The 16,596-nt window shown below is 36.5% G+C and overlaps 2 protein-coding genes across 4 annotated transcripts; both read left to right on the top strand.

The window, feature by feature from the left end:
- The first annotated feature begins 1,503 nt into the window (after positions 1-1,503).
- On the top strand, positions 1,504-4,876 carry LOC127806704 (uncharacterized). The gene is made up of 2 exons (XM_052344162.1): positions 1,504-1,669; positions 3,185-4,876. Exon 2 carries the CDS (start codon positions 3,222-3,224, stop codon positions 4,725-4,727), a length of 1,506 nt encoding a protein of 501 aa, XP_052200122.1. The 5' UTR covers positions 1,504-1,669; positions 3,185-3,221; the 3' UTR covers positions 4,728-4,876.
- Positions 4,877-4,963: 87 nt separating this feature from the next.
- On the top strand, positions 4,964-11,155 carry LOC127806697 (receptor-like protein kinase FERONIA). 3 transcript variants are annotated; one of them, XR_008024486.1, is made up of 6 exons: positions 4,964-7,812; positions 7,895-8,112; positions 9,288-9,423; positions 9,500-9,642; positions 10,151-10,307; positions 10,442-10,475. XR_008024486.1 is itself a non-coding variant. In XM_052344149.1 (6 exons), exons 1-6 carry the CDS (start codon positions 5,106-5,108, stop codon positions 10,750-10,752), a joined length of 3,630 nt encoding a protein of 1,209 aa, XP_052200109.1. In that variant the 5' UTR covers positions 4,964-5,105; the 3' UTR covers positions 10,753-11,155. The 3 variants fall into 3 exon arrangements, 2 of the variants coding, with proteins under 2 accessions (XP_052200109.1, XP_052200110.1); XM_052344149.1 differs by having other exon boundaries at positions 10,193-10,307; positions 10,442-11,155; XM_052344150.1 differs by lacking the exons at positions 10,151-10,307; positions 10,442-10,475 and adding an exon at positions 9,813-10,144.
- Positions 11,156-16,596: the final 5,441 nt, after the last annotated feature.

Here is a 16,596-nt window from a genome sequence, read left to right as displayed (position 1 = left end):
TCAAAGAAAAATGTTATTGATATTTCTTGGACGACACCTTGTGCTACATATTGTAGCTAAAATGACAAATATACTCTCCTTCATTTTGCAAAATTGCAAAACCCTTATTTGTTTTCCCTCTCTCTTATTTCACTTAGCAACACTATCGTTGCCTGTTTTTTTATTTTTCCCCCCTTTCTCATGGCCACTTCCAGCAATTGCCCAACGTTGCCATCCTTTTGTCACCTTCACCTCGCCTCTTGCATCTTCAGCTGTGGTTAACGTGCAAAAGGCGATGAGGCTAAAACGACGAGGGGTTAGTGCAGACAATTGATGGAGACGATCATGGAAAGAGAGAAGAGATGAGGGAGCAGATGGGCATGGGTCGTTGGGTAGATGAAGTAAATTTGTAAAGAATAGAGGGGTGTTTTCTTCATTTTTGTATGTATGTGTAGCCCTTTCTCTTGCCCAAAAAATACAAGTAACATGGTTCATAATTCAAATCCAAATTCTAAAATTAGTGCGGTTAATATATATTAAGTGATAAAATATTATTAAAATAAAGAAGGCTTAATACATATAGCATCGCTCAATAATTAAAAAACATGTTTATTTCCTAATGTGTAAAACATATCTCAACTATTAAAATTTGTTATTTTAAGTTCTTACTGCGACGAAATGTTAATGTGTATATAAACTTATCCGTTTTTGTAAGTGACACGCTACATGGATGACTATTTGATAATATATGAATAGGTTGACTGATTTGTTGTGCTCCCTTAATGATTAAAAAAATATAGTGTTTGATTTTTAAAGTGCAAAATATTAAAATTTTGTGTGTCAACTATTAATATTTGTTGTTTTATCCTTAGATACAACAAAAAATATAAACAATAAAATAAAAAAATAATAGAATCGAATTCAACAAAGAAAAATAATTGAAATTAGTTCTATAATATTTTGCGATTAATAATAGAAAAAAGTAACTTTTTTTTTAGTTAATGATTCAAATATTGAGGGTTTAGAATTTAGATTTTCTTTAAATTATGGATAATTTGATATTTTTTCTTTATCAAAATAAATTTTAATCTGATATATTTTGTTAACATAATTTTTTTATTATACGACACTTTTTATTTTCTAAGTATATGCTCTACTTTATTGAGTCGGTGAAAATTGCAAAAACTCAATCAAGGCAACGATTAAAAATAATAATTTAATTAATTAATTAATCAAATAAATTAATCATCTACTGACAATGGAGGAATATTCATAGCAATTCTTAAATATGAAATGCGTTAGTTAATTTAATTGAGCCATACGGCATGAAGATGGGTGATGGGTGATGGGGTTGAGATAATGTTTCATTGCTTTGTGGTTAAGCAATCAAATCTAATGTTGAGTATATAATTGGGGAGGAAGTTTCACGAATGCCAATGTTTTTAATCTAAAGGCTTCGTTCATTTTTATTCTCGTAAAAGTATAGAAGTTAGAAACAAGAAGCACAGTCTTCGGTTACACGTACTCGCAGTATACGCGTCAGGAACCGACACGTCACCGTCGTTGCTTACTCAGCGGGTAAGACCATCATCTCCCGCGTACTATAAGAACATCTCCCCAACGTCGGATCAACCCATTCTCGTCAGTCGTCTCCAATAATCCAGATCCGCGCTGGGAAGCTCGATCCGATGCAAGTCTTTCTCTTCCTTCTCGATTTTGATCTTTAGCTATTGCTGCAGACTTTTTTCTTCTCTCTTTCCTACTTGGATTCTGTTTATGTATGCTCATTTCGCCTGGATTTCGGCTATCTGGTTTCTTCTTCTTTGCTTCTTTGGTTAATAAGCGTTGGATCGCGATCTGTTGGTGGCTGGGTTCGATACTTGTTGGTGAAAATTGAGCGCTTTGGTTTAGGGTTTTGTGTTCTCTTCAACAGAGAATTGATTTTTGCGCAACGTAGAAACAGTGTTAAGGAACTTATTGCTAGTTTATTGCTTATTATCTTATTGAATCGATTAGCTTTCGTGCTGTAAACTGTGAACTCTTGTTTGATTGATTTATCTTGTTCTTAATCGAGTTTCTGTGGTAAAATTAGAAGGAAATCGAGTTTCTGCGTCCAGCAATTTACCATTCAAACATATAGAGGGAATTGATTGTTGCTTGAGTTAACGGGAAATGGATGTCATTCACTTTGTTTTATTTTGGAGAAGGCCTTGGCATGAACATATTATTCAAAGTCAATATTTTTGTATGCACACCTTAGTCCTCTTGGATGGATGGTTGGATGCACCGAAATATCGTCCTTTTTTGATAATGAGTTGGAAAATCTTAGGATTAAGTCCCTCCTTATGTTGCTTGCTTTGTTTAATTTTCTATTTTCTGTTCATTTGAGCACAAGAATGCACCTTGTACATTTCTTTGTTTTCTTTACCACCGGCTTCGTAGTCCTTCTGTAACGTTGTATGGATTCCAATATTACCATAGCCTTCCCCTGCATCCGCTCTGTCATGGAATAATTTCCTTGACGTGCCTTTGAACATTTTTGCTAGTTGATTCTGTTTATCATTTGCTCACGGTGGTTACAATTTCAGATATCTCAGTGACAGCTTTGTCTTACATATTTTGTTTTCAATCCATTTTGAGCTAATTTTAATTAAGTTGGACTTCCCTCAATCCACCATGCAAAGGAACTTGCTAGAATGCTAGAGGAAGGGTAATACTTTTGTGCTTTCATAGAGTAGGGGAAGAAGTTGGATATTGGAAGTGTATCCACGTGAGATGGATGCAAATCCCCTAGAAGTTGAGCATGTTGTGTAATTTACAATAAACCCTTCGATTATGTCCTGCGTGTTTCTTTTGGTTTAATCAGTTTCCAGTGCAATCTTCCTCCTGATTCGGAGCTTTCTGAGTGAGCATGTCGTTTGGTTGGTCGTGATACCAATACTTGTCCTACTGGAAGTCACTCCTGAAAATCATCCCCTTTCTTCATGCTCCCAGTACTTGAATTAAATGTTACACGGATATGTTCTTTAAGGGCAGCTTAATCTACAAAGGCTCCCATCATTACATGATTTACGTTTTGTGCATAACACTTTCCTCTGAAATCTATACCAAGTTCTTGACTGCTTTTATTTTGAATGGGCCATCCTTTGTAGTTTGTAGATTCTGTGTTTTTCTGACAGTTAATATTCTGCATCTTTCTTTTCAGATTATCTTCGATCAAACCAAAAGGTCAACAGAGAGAGATGGAAGTGAAACCTGAATTGGATGTTAAGGGAGAAGAGAAGGGGGAGAAGGAAGAACTGCATCTGAAAGTTGAACGAAGGATTGAAGAAGCTTTTGAATCAAAGGCAGAGAAGACTGAGATTGACAAGGATGAGAAAGATGCGAAGAAGAAGATGAAGGGAAAAGAGAGTGAGGATGGTTTGTATGGGGAGCAGGAGCATGAAGAACTTGGGAAATCCAAGGAGAAAGAGAAAAAAGACAAGAAAGGAAAGGAAAAGGAAAAGAAAAAGAAAAATGAAGGTGGAGAGGCTGAGGATGAGGAGGAAGAGGAGAAGAAGAAGAAGAAAGATAAGTCTAGGGATTCAGATGGCAAAGTTAAAAAGGTGAAAAAAGAGAAAAACAAGAAAGATAAGGACTCAGAGGATGATGAGGGGGAAACAACAAAATGCAAAGAAGAAAAAGATTTTGGTGTCAATGAAGTCGTGAAACACGAACAGGTGAAGGAAGAAATGCATGACAATAAAGCAAAGAAGAACAAGAAGCATGAAGAGGGAGAAGAGAAGAACAAAGTGGGGAAGAAAGATAAGAAAGAGAAGAAGGATAAAGAAAAGAAGATTAAAGACAAGGAGAAGCTAGGAGGAGGATCAAACGAGGATAGAGAGAAGGAAATGAAGAAAAAAGACAAAGAAGACAAGACGGCAAAGAAAGATAAGGAGAGCACATACAATAAGACAGAGGATAACACAGACGAGGGTCGGTGTGAGGCTAAAGCAACGTCACGGGAGATTGAAATAGCTGAAGATGTGGAAAAATATTCAACGGACAAAGAGGGAAAGCATGAAGAGGATGGAAGTAAGAAAAAGAAGCATGGAGATGAGGAGGAAAAATTGGACGCAAAGGAGGAGAAGAAGAAAGAGAAGGAAAAATATAAAACAATAAAAGGGAAAGCGGAGAAGAAGGAAAAAGAAAACAAGATGAAAGGCAAAGAGGAGTCAGATGAGGAATTGAACAAGAAAACAGAGCAAGAGAAGGAGAAGAAAGAAAAGAAGGAAAAAGAAATCAAGATGAAAGGCAAAGAGGAGTCAGATGAGGAATTGAACAAGAAAACAGAACAAGAGAAGGAGAAGGGGAAAGAAGACAAAGAAGAGAAAAAGAAAGATGAGGATAAAAAAGATAAGAAGAGAAAGAAGGATGGCGGAAAGGAAGCAGCTGATGAAGTTACCTCGAAAGGGGTTGAAACAGAAGAAAATGTAACAGAAATTGGAGGAGAAGTGGAAGGGAAGCAGGGAGGAGTTAAAACTAGCAAGGATAAGAAAGAAAAGGAGAAGAAGGAAAAAAAGGAGAAGAAAAAGAAGCCCGAGGAGAAGTACAAGGGACAGGATCTTGGGAAGCTGAAGAAGAAATTAGAGAAGATCAATGCTGAAATCAAATCCCTCTTAGAGAAAAAGGCAGACATCATAAGATTGATGGAAGAGTCCGAGAATAAGAATTTTGTTGATGCCGAAAAGCTCAAAAGTACTGAATGACATGCTGCTGCTCAGGTGTGAATCGGGATATACAATAGCGTTGTACGATAGAAGTTTATTTTCCTGTCATAATATATGTTATATTTTGCTAAGTCTGTAAATTTTTTGCATAATAAAAGGTTTTCCCTCTGAAGGTTATGAATGAAGAATCTGTTTTTGGTTTGGTTTGCATAATTAAATTCTTTTAGCAGCAATTTGGAAAGTAACTGACATGAGAAATGTTATTAACAAAATAAACAATATATTGTTTTGAGTCAATATGACGCGTTCCCGTTTACTTTTGGGTTGACCAGTCAGTCAACTGGGCGAACTTAATTGATGCCTAGCCAGCATTAACCTATTACATACACCCTCTCTCCTCTCTTTGATGATCAAAGGATGGGTCTTTACCTCTTCTTCCTCCATCTAACTATTTTGCTGGCTGTCCGCGAGTTTGCTGCTCTGTGCTACCCATTACTACTAGCAGATGACATCTTCGCCCTCAACTGCGGCTCCTCTGGCAACTCAACTGCTCTAGATGGCCGGCAATGGACCGGCGACGTTGCTTCCAGATACATCATTTTGCAAGGATCCAGAGGCAGACGCGAATTGGTAAGCTCCACTCCCATTGGAAAGCACCTAATTCCTCCTCCTCATCCTGTCCCCTACATGACCGCTCAGATTTCTCGGTCCACATTCACCTACACTTTCCATGTCACTCCGGGCCAAAAATTCATCCGCCTACATTTCTACCCAACTGAATACCCTGGCTTCGAGAGGTCCAAGGCATTTTTTACTGTAAAAGCTGGTCCCTATACCCTCCTTCGCAACTTCAGTGCTGCCCTTACCGCTGATGTTTTGGCCTTACCATCATTTGCTAAAGAATTTTGCGTGCATGTGGACGATAGTCAACCATTAATCCTAACATTTTCTCCATCTTCAGAGGAAACATATGCTTTTATCAATGGGATTGAGATTGTCTCGATCCCAACTGGATTATATCATTCCCGTGAGGGTGATGATCCAGGTGTACACGTTGTTGGAAAGAAATTTAGATACCCGAACCCGATCTTCTTGGATACAAGCTTTGCACTTGAGACAGTGCATCGGTTAAATGTTGGCGGAAGCTCCATTTTACCCATAGAGGATATTGGCATGTTCCGGGAGTGGTTTGAGGACTCCAATTATTTCTTAGAATCAAGGGCCATGCCGGTTACTACCACAATTCGGATCAACTACGCAGTTATACCCACATACTCTGCCCCTACGAGAGTTTACCAAACATCCCGGTCAATGACTCGGGACGTGCAAGCGAAGGAGTGTATCAGTTTTACGTGGAAGCTACCTGTAGATCAAGGTTTCAGGTACCTGCTTAGGTTCCATTTCTGTGAGCTTGAGTACGAGATTAAAGAAGTTGGGCAAATGGAGTTCAGCATATTCATTGATAATCAGATTGCTGAGGCTAATGCTGACCTTATCAAATGGGCTGGTGGAAATGGCATTGCAGTGTACAGAGACTACATGGTGATGATGGAAGGAGATCGGGCAGAGGGCAAGCGCGATATGACAATAACTCTAAGCCCTCACAAGAGCCACGATGACAAGGGGAACATGGAACACAGTAGTGATGCAATTCTAAAGGGGCTAGAGGTGTTCAAGTTGAGCAACCCTGACAACAACCTTGCCGGGGTGAACATGGTTCCCATTGCACATGCTTTGACATCTCATAATTCAAAGCCTCAGAAGGTAGTGCTTGGTTATGGCATTTATACCATTGCAAATAGTCTAATAAGTTTACTCATCATATTGAATGTTGTTGTTTATCCATTGGCCTATTTGGGTAAAAAATCTGGACAAGAAGACACCCTATCGTCATTACCTTCGGAAGGGCCATATCGCCCCTTCTCACTTGCTGAGCTCCAATCAGCAACCAGAAATTTTGATGACGGATTGGTCATTGGAAGTGGTGGATTTGGTAACGTTTATAAAGGACTCATTAATGGAGGAACAACCACAGTTGCCATTAAGCGGATGAAACCAAAGTCTAAGCAAGGCCCAAATGAGTTTTGGATGGAGATTGAGACGATCTCTAAATTTCGACACAAGCATCTTGTTAGTCTTCTGGGCTACTGTGATGAATGCGATGAGAAGATCCTGGTGTATGAGCATATGGAGCAGGGTACAGTTGCTAATCATCTCTACAAAAAGAATACTAAAGATAATGGTAATGTTTGTCATATGCCGTGGGAGCAAAGGCTCAAGATTTGCATTGGTGCTGCCCGTGGGTTGGATTACCTCCACACTGGTATTCAGGGTGGTGTCATACATAGAGACGTGAAGACCGCTAACATTTTGTTGAACAAGGACATGGTGGCTAAGGTTTCAGATTTTGGATTATGTAAAATGGGCACCACAAGCCATTCTGTTTCCCATGTTAGCACAGTTGTTAAAGGCACATTTGGTTATTTTGATCCACATTATTTCTCGACCCGCAATCTAACCAAGAAATCAGATGTGTATGCCTTTGGCGTGGTGCTCTTAGAAGTGCTTTGTGGGAGGCCAGCAGTGGATTTAAGTCTCGAGGAGGAGCAGCACAGTCTATCCTTTTGGGCTCAAGGCTGCATCAAAGATGGAAAACTGGATGCAATTATTGACCCCATTTTGAGGGATCAGCTACCAATACTATCAAAAAGTCTCGATGTGTTTGCAGAAGTTGCTAGGAAATGCCTGCACATGCGTCCAAATGGACGCCCTACAATGGCTGATGTGGTGGTGAGCCTTGAGCGTGCATTGGCATACTTACAAGATGATCAGTGCAAGGATTTGTCAATGACGCGGGATAACGAGGACGTTGTCAATGTTGATGCTGCCGATGAGGATAAAGAGAATGTTCTCAATCTTGGTGGGGCTGAGGAAAAGAAAAATGATGAGATTATTCAACTGGACGATGATGCCCTTTCAGCTGAAGTCCCCAGCCCATCCACTGCAGCGCAGTATACTGAGAAGATACCCCTAAGCAAGAAGAGGGCACAGGGAAAGTTCACCAAGGTGTTCCACAAGATCAGTACTGCACTTTTACCCAGAACTGTGGATTTTGGGTGGACTGGTCTCTCTCTCTCACTTTCTCAGGTTGCCTCACTCCTTTGTCCTTACCTACGCCAATTGATTTTTTTCTCCTCATTATTCAGATAAAACAACCATCCGCAATATAAGGACCTTCAGTTTTTCAGAGTTGAGGAAGGCTACCAGAAATTTCAGAAGGGATCTATTGTTAGGACCCGGGGGTTTCGGCAGAGTCTACAAGGGTTGGCTTGCTGAGAAGACGTCATTACAGAACGGTAGTAGTTTAGTCATTGCCGTGAAGGAGTGGGATTCTAACAGCCATCAATGTTTTAAAGAATGGCAGGTACTTCAACTAACGCCAGTTAAGGGCTGAATAATTTGTCAACAAATCTTTGCGGTTCTTTCAATTCTGTGTCTTTTGTTGGCTAGGCATTGATACTTGTAATGTACTAGGGGTATCAGTTTTTATCAGAATCCTAATAACTTTATATTATTGTCTTCTATTGCCAAATATCCATGCTTATAACTAATCCAAGTGAAGAATAGCTTTTAATCAAGAAATGGTCTCCATTTATTTGTTTGCCAGTAGAGAACAAAAGAAAAATAAGTAAAAAAAAATTCTGTTTAGAACTGAACTAAAATCTAACCCATCAAATAAAAACCAAACCAAACTAAACTGAATTAATCAAATTTGAACCAAACGAAACTGAATTAAATTGGCTTGGATCAGTAGGTACCGTAATTGGTGTAATGGTTTTGGATCCAAAATTTTTGTAGCTGTATAATTAACTCGGCTCAATCTGCATGCACCCTTACCAAAGAGTAAGCATGGTTTGGCTGTGACCTTCATTGCTATGTAGCTTAGGATATTTGAAGCATATTTTTTCTTGTTTTTGGTGTAAATTAAATAATGCTAGCTTCGTTGATTTTTTTTTACACTCGTGGAGGTGGGCTTGCCCAAGTAGCTTCTTTGATGGAGGATTATTTATTTATTTATTTTTTCTGAGAAAAAAAATATGGCATATCTTGCTTGAGAGGAATAACAGAGTTTTTGAAAGTGTTGGGGAGGCATATCTTTTGTCTTAAATTAACCTTTTTTGTTTTCCATTTCATCATGGCCGGAGAGAATCTTCTCACCAGAGTCCTTACCTCTTCTTGCAGATGATATATAGTGTTTATAGCCTATTTAGTTTGTCCTTTCATACATGCATGCTCTTACTTGTAAAACAAAAGCAACATATCACACCTTAATCCTACCATGCTCTTACGTGCAAAAAAAAAGAAATGCAGGACAATTGTATGGTCAACATCTTAGTTTTGCATATTAAATTGAAGTGGATGCTTTGTATTTTCCTTTCTTTTGTTTTGTGATACCTGTATATTTTAGGCATTGCTCATCATTCTCTCTGTTTACCCTCTCATATTTGGGATTGTCAATGTTATTTCATTTTCAACTTATCTAATTCATTTATATTCTCCTTAAGGCCTTCTACTTACTTATTTGCCCAATCTGTGCAGTGTGAGATAAACTTCCTAAGTTTTCTGTCCCATCCCAACGTTGTTAAGTTATTGGGATACTGTTGTGAGAGTAAAAGGCTACTTGTTGTATACGAGTTCATGCGGAATGGAAGTTTGGACAAACATCTTTTTGGAAGTAAGAGATGAACTTGTTTTATCTTTTGCTGATAATGAAACTCGTTTGGCTTACATTGTATGGTTGCTTTCTGCAGGGAGGCCTGGTTGTCAGCTACTTTCGTGGGAGACAAGGCTTAAGATCTTAAGAGGAGCAATACGAGGGCTGGCATTTTTGCACTCATTAGAACCGCAAATAATACATGGAGATTTCAAGTGCTCACATATATTGCTTGACACTGTAAGTTTCCCGCATTCAGTTAACTAGTACCGGCGATCTGCAAATGGAATGCACAATGATTACATGTTTGAATACCATAATTCTCTTAAATTTCCATTAATCATTTGGAGGTTGCCACTTTAAAAGTGCATTTAAGTCACTAATCTCTCCCTTCCCCATGCTCCTTTCAGTACAAAGAACAAAATGGCGGGAGGGAGGGAGAGGTAACTAAAAGCTTTCAAGAAGAAAATGGCTGCTCTGATTAGTGAAAACACCTTTGTGGCCTATAATATGTCATGCCTGCATATATATGTGTGTTTTTTATGCTTAAATTTTAAAATAATATTGGTATTATAATTGTATATATATATATGTGTGTGTGTGTTTTCGTGCCTTTCTAGTGATCTTGTACATTTATACCGAATTCTTCGTCATATTTTTTTAAGACGAAAGTGTATTAAATTTGTACAATACTTTATGTAAATATATATTTAACTGTCCAATATATCACTTAAAATGATGGTTGCAGAAAAGAGGTCTTGTATTGGCCTAATGTGTGTTTGATTGACAGTCCTACAATGCCAGGATCACAGATTTTGGCTTGGCAAGACTTGGTCCTGCAACTACTGAAGTAACACATCTTATGGGCACATTTGGCTACATTGCTCCAGAGTATGCTTTGACAGGTAATGCTCTGGACCTTAATTTTGAAGCTTTATAAGAGTTTTGCCATACTTAAAAGCCACTTGAGCTGAGCCTACGGAAATGCTGTTCATGACAGTAATAATACAATATATATTAATGTTTGTGATGAAAACAGGGCAACTGTATGCGGCCAGCGACGTGTATGCTGTTGGTGTTGTAATGGCTGAGATGCTAACAGGCTTGCCAGCATTTGATGTTTGCCGTGGGCAGATTCTAACTGACTGGATCCAACCATATTTCGTTGGTAGAAGAAAGTTGGAGAGCATTATGGACGGCCAGTTGGAAGGGAAATATCCTGCCAAAGTTGCATGGCAAATCGCTCAGCTTAGTCTAAAATGTCTTCAACCTGAACCCAAAAGAAGGCCATCAATGCAACAAGTAGTGGAGATACTGGAGAGCGCTGAAGATCCAAAAGAGCCAAGATGAGGCCATATTCTACTAGGTGCATGGACACTGGAGGGCATTGCTTTGTTGATTATGGAATTTGATGGGTTATATATGATGAGGGTTTTTAACAAATAAGCTCATGCATCACATTGTGAAACTATTGTAGAGAGTGCAATAGCATAATTAAGATTTGACGCAAAAAAATGTTGGTAAATAATTGGATTTATGCTTGCAAAGTCAACAATGGAAGTGATGTTGCATCTCAAAGAGACCTATGGAGTTGTATGGAGACATCTCCATGTGATCTGTATTAAAATAGAGAGAGCATATAAAAGGGAGGTTTGAAATTATGGCCCCCCGAATATACTTCAATCAAAATTTTGCTTCATGCTCAAAATATTAGAAACTTCATATTGGTATGTTTAAGGAAGAGCTTCTCAGAAAAAGATACTGAACTCATATGGACACGGTGAGAACAATTGTAGGAGGACCTATTGTTTTTCTTATTTTTATAGGTTTACATCTAGTCTATAGTATGGTATATAGAAAAGATGACAGGTGATTGTCACAGATTTGTCAAAAAAATGTTTTGACTGGAGAGATTTCAAATGAAAGGCTTTGAAAAGAAAAGCTGCCAAAAATACATATTAAAGTGATATAAAACATATATAATGACTACTAAAAACAAAAATATGCATTAAACTATAGTATGTGTACACCACTATGATGTACCCAAGAGCATGCTATTTTTTGCTATGATAGTCTTAGTGGACAGGAAAAGAAATAGGGCAATGCTAAGTTAAAGCTTCACTGACTAACTTTCAAGTCCAAAAAAAAAACTTTGAAATTAAATATTATGGAATTAATTCTTAGAATATAGGCAAAGAAAGGCAACTCTCTAGAGGTGCGAGGACTTTTTAAGAGATCTCTCCAGAAGTCCTCTAGTGTGAAATGTAAGATCTTTTAGCTTATGAAGTTCTGATAGTCAGAGCTATGTTTAGTGAAGCATATCTCATTCGTCCTTTCATTAGTCATGTCCTTGTGCTAAACCTTGATAGAAAGTAAACAACTCAGTGACTTGCCTTCTCAATTCCATTAGACCTTAAGTTTGGTTTCGGGCCTAAAAATGATACAATAGATCAATTTTATTTTTGCAAACAATTTTGATACTATTCATGATTGTATATGTAGCAATATGCATACTTTTTATATTATTAGTCTACTCACTAAATTAGCTTATATCAATCAAACTAACTGTATTTTTTTTTTCATTTATTTGTTATTAGAGAGAAAATAAAACAAAAAAACATTTATTTAGAATAGAAGTAGAATTTAACCAATCAAATTGAGACCAAACTCAACTAAACCAAACTGAACGGGCTCAGGCAATTTGATTCCATAATTAGTTTAATACCAGAAAGCACTTGCCTGATCCGTGTGTTGTGTGCAACCTTACCAAAGAGTGAGCATATCAGTACATAGATTCAATCTTATACAATGATGAAGGGTTTGGCATGGATGTGCCTTTTAAAGGTTGGCATGGTTAGGTTGTGACCAACTGGCACTTCATGTGTAAGAGGGATGGCTGATCAATATTCCATATACTCTGTGTCTTGCTACATGGATTTCTCATTCTTGGTGTATAATAGATTATTGTGATGTTTACTTTTTGATGCTTTTGCACTCATGGCGGTGGGCTTGCCCAAGTAGATTGCAACATTAGGTTTGAAAGATTGTACATTTTTATAGTAGATGAAGCTTTTTTTTTAGCTGAATAGACTAATATATATTGAACTTAAGCCAATTTTCAATTTTATTTAGTTTTGACATTTGTTCCAATTTAGTTATCGAACTTTCATTTTTGTTTTAATTTTATCCTCGATCCAGCAAGTGTGTGTCCCATCTTATGTGGCAATTGATGTGATGCATTGACGTGCCTAATAATAGACACGTCAGCAAAACGACGCCATTTTTGAGTCATATCATAGATCTACTTATCCATATTCGCTCATTGATCTATAAATGGATTGGGTCAAATCAGTTCAAATCCAACCCAACAATTTAATGGGTTCACCCACCTTTTTCCTCAAAATCACCTAGGGTTTACTTGATCATCCATGCACCGCCGCCACCTTCCTCCTTCATCGCCATCAGCCGCCTCCTTCTACCTTTCTCTTCATCTAATCACTGTTGGCCACTCCATCTTCCTCACCATAGCTAACGACACGAGGTCGAATGATTCAACCGGTCACAGACGATGCCGTGGCTAACGATTCAATCGGTCGAAGAAGTGTTGCTCAGTGTGCAAGGATCGTTAGGCTCAACGGAGACGTCAAAGAGCCTGATAGTGTCACCACCAGTAGTGGCAATAAGTGTCGTCGATGGATCTGAGAAGTTCATGATTCCAGCGACGTTGATAGAGAGAATGTGGCTTTTACGAGAGGGTTTTAAAGCGATAGATGAGTCTAGAATTTTTGAATTATTTTGTTCATATCAAATTCTAAGATCTATTCGTAACTTAGATCATTCAATTTCCATTCCAGTTCTTCTTCGTGCTCCTGAGATTTTGAAACCCTATCTTCTCGGAGAGAGAATGTGGAGGAAAGGGGAGGAAATTCAAAAAGAGATGGGCTTAAAACATTGTGTATGGAGGGGAATTTGGAATTGAAAATGGTTTTTTTTGTTCTCTAACTTCAAATTAATATATTTTGTGGAATTTATTTTTAAATTTATATTTTTTATTTACTCTTAACATGAAATAACATGTATAAAAAAATACTGAAATTGTGGTTTAGTTTTAATTTTGTGTTTAATTTTTATTTTTCAATAATATATAAATTTTGTATTTTAATTTAATTTTTTAATAAGCTCAATTGTTTATAAATTTTGTATTTTATTTTCATGATATGACCCAAAAATGGTATCGTTTCGCTAACGTGTCCATTATTGGACACGTTAGCTCTCACGTAAGATGAGACACACGCTTGTTGAATCAATGATAAAATTAAAATAAAAGTAAAAATTTCATGATCAAATTAAAACAAATGTTAAAACTGTATAAAATTAAAAATTGATCCTAAATTCAGGATATATTAATCTATTTGGCCTTTTTCTTTTTAATGAAATATGGTACATATGATTTATCACTGTATATCGCCCAGGATTTGTCTTTTCATACATACATTCTCTTACAAAAAGATAATAATAATAATTATAGAGCAACTATATGGTCATACATCTTAGTTTTTTTATATGAAATTGAAGTTGTTGATATTTAAATTTCCTCCTTTTATTTTTATTTTACTATAGGTGTAAATTTGGAAGGCCTCATATTCTCAACTTTTTCCATTTCATAGTTGACATTGAAATATTTAGCATTAATTTTCAATTTATTTAATTTAATTATATTCCCCCAAAAGCCTTTTGCTTGTTGCTCATTATTCAATTTATTCAGCATGAAACCGATATCTTAAGAAAGATTTCTCATTCTAATATAGTTAAGCTATTGAGGTATTCTCGTGCGGATAAAAACAACTACTTGCCTATGAGTTCATGGAGAATCGCAGTTTGGACAAACATGTTTTTGGAAGTAAGAGCTAAACTTATTTTTATCTTCTATTGATCAACTCGATCCATTTGGCTTACACTATACCATATGGTTGCTTCTTTTACGGGCCTTTCTTGTCAACTACTTCCATGGAAGAAAAGGCTTAAGTTCTTAATAGGAGCAACAAAAGGGTTGGCATTTTTGCATTAATCACAAAAGCAAATAATACATAAAAATTTAAAGAGCTCAGCTATATTGCTTGACAATATAAATCTCTTGCCTTCAATTTAATTAGATGAGTACCAGCTGATATACAATAGGAGTGCACAATTATTACATGGTTGAACACCATACTTCTCTTAAATGTCCTTTTAACCATTTGAAGGCTACTATTTTACAGTGTTCTCCCTCTCATCTTCTTTCCATAACAATATATTGAGACTTTTAATCTCATTAGGTGGGGTCACTTACAAGAATTCTAGCTGGCCAATTATATTCATCAACAATCATATATTTTGTAACATTCTTATTACTTATGTCATACCTAAGAGCTCTCTATGTGTTTTTGTTGGTCTTTCTCGAGCTCTTTCTAAATACTTATTCTATTTCATCCACTCTCCTCCAAGTCTTTATTATTTTCCTCTCACATGACTAAACCATCATAATTATGTTTCATGCATCTTATCTTTAATAAGAGCTACTTCAACATTATTATGTAACTTTATTTTTAATTTTATCTTTTTTATATGACCACACATTGGTCCTAATATCCCCATCCCCATTACGTTCATGCTTTGTGCACGTTGGTGCTTCATTACATGCCAATCCATGCCCTACAAAAAAAAGTTGGTCATATGATCTTGTATATCTTGACCTATTGTGTTTTTTTTTTTTTATTTCTTAGAATGCATTGATTGATCTTCAAGTCTCACTATATTATTATTCACATTTATATTTTTATTAAATTTACATTCCATATATTTGGTTTTCAATCTCTTAACTTAAAACTTTTAAATTCTAAGTGTTTTTTATGTCATTTACTAACTGTACGCACCAAGACAACTCTCTTTAAATGTACTTATTAAGTTTATCGATTATGTTCTACTAGTAATTGCGATTACTTCATTGCTTAAACTGATGACGAAGGGCAGGGCATTCATAAATTGTATTTACTAATAGATTTCCCATGAATTCTCTGCCCCATGTTGAGCCCCAGTTACACACTTTTCCTTTATCCTCAACATCATCAAATAAATATATTTTTGTTCTTCTGATTGCCACTTCATGAGGGAATTTGTTGGCTTTTTATTCCCAGACCATGATATAACAAATCAAGAGTGCTGCTCTAAATAGAACATGCGGCATATGTAAGGAATGAAGGCCTACAGAGCATTGGGACAATACAACTTTGAGGGACAGTACAACTTTGAAAGTATAAATGTGTGTATTCTTGTCTAGCTATGTGAATATTGTTGTTGTGCCGTGTGTGTAGAAAATGTGAGAGATGATAAAATAAGTTTTAAAGAGCAGGTAGTGTTAGCTTGAGAATCCTCCATGGAGTACTTCTAGTGTGCGTTGGTGGGTTCTGTGGTGAGTCCAAATCCTAATGGGAAGAGATGATAAAATAAGATTGTCTGCATGGCTTCCAGCAACAAGTATTCTTGTGAAGGGGTAGCAGTGGTTGAGTTTCTGTGCTTCTGTTTTGCATCGGAATATGATCGACCTCGGATGATTGGCTAAGTTTATGTGCTTCTCTGGCGAGCGCTCACATGGGTTGCGAAACAATGGAAGAAGTTGACTCTAGTGGAGTAAGATTTGTGCAATGTGAATGAGTTTTGGTGCAATGATCATAGTCAAAACTGAATTTTGATCTTAAAAAATCAATGAATTCACAAAATAACTCGACTCAATTGAATTTGAATTTGGTCGGCTTAGATATTGGCCTCAAAATCTATATAAATCATTTCAAAATTTTATTACACAAAACCTTTAACAAACTAAAATATTAGATTTGTAAAATTTGTTTTATTATAAATATAAAAAAAGAAACACATACAAAATAGAAGAGCACAAAGAGTACATAGATAATCGATATCTTGATATCGATTATATTAGTCGAACCTAAATTTTAAAGTTAGTGCGGTTAATATATATTAAGTGATAAAATATTATTAAAATAAAAAAAAGCTTAATACATACAACACTTTTTTAATAATTAAAAAATATGTCATTTAATCTGTGATATGTAAACCGTTAAGATTTGTCATCCCAATTATTAAAAATTATTACTTTAAGTCTTTACTTTGATGGAACATTAGTGTGTATATGAACGTACT

Source organism: Diospyros lotus, chromosome 7, assembly GCF_014633365.1.
Source record: "Diospyros lotus cultivar Yz01 chromosome 7, ASM1463336v1, whole genome shotgun sequence".
Lineage (NCBI taxonomy): Eukaryota > Viridiplantae > Streptophyta > Magnoliopsida > Ericales > Ebenaceae > Diospyros > Diospyros lotus.
Note: the sequence above shows the minus strand (reverse complement) of the source record. Positions and strands in the feature narration are given on the sequence as shown.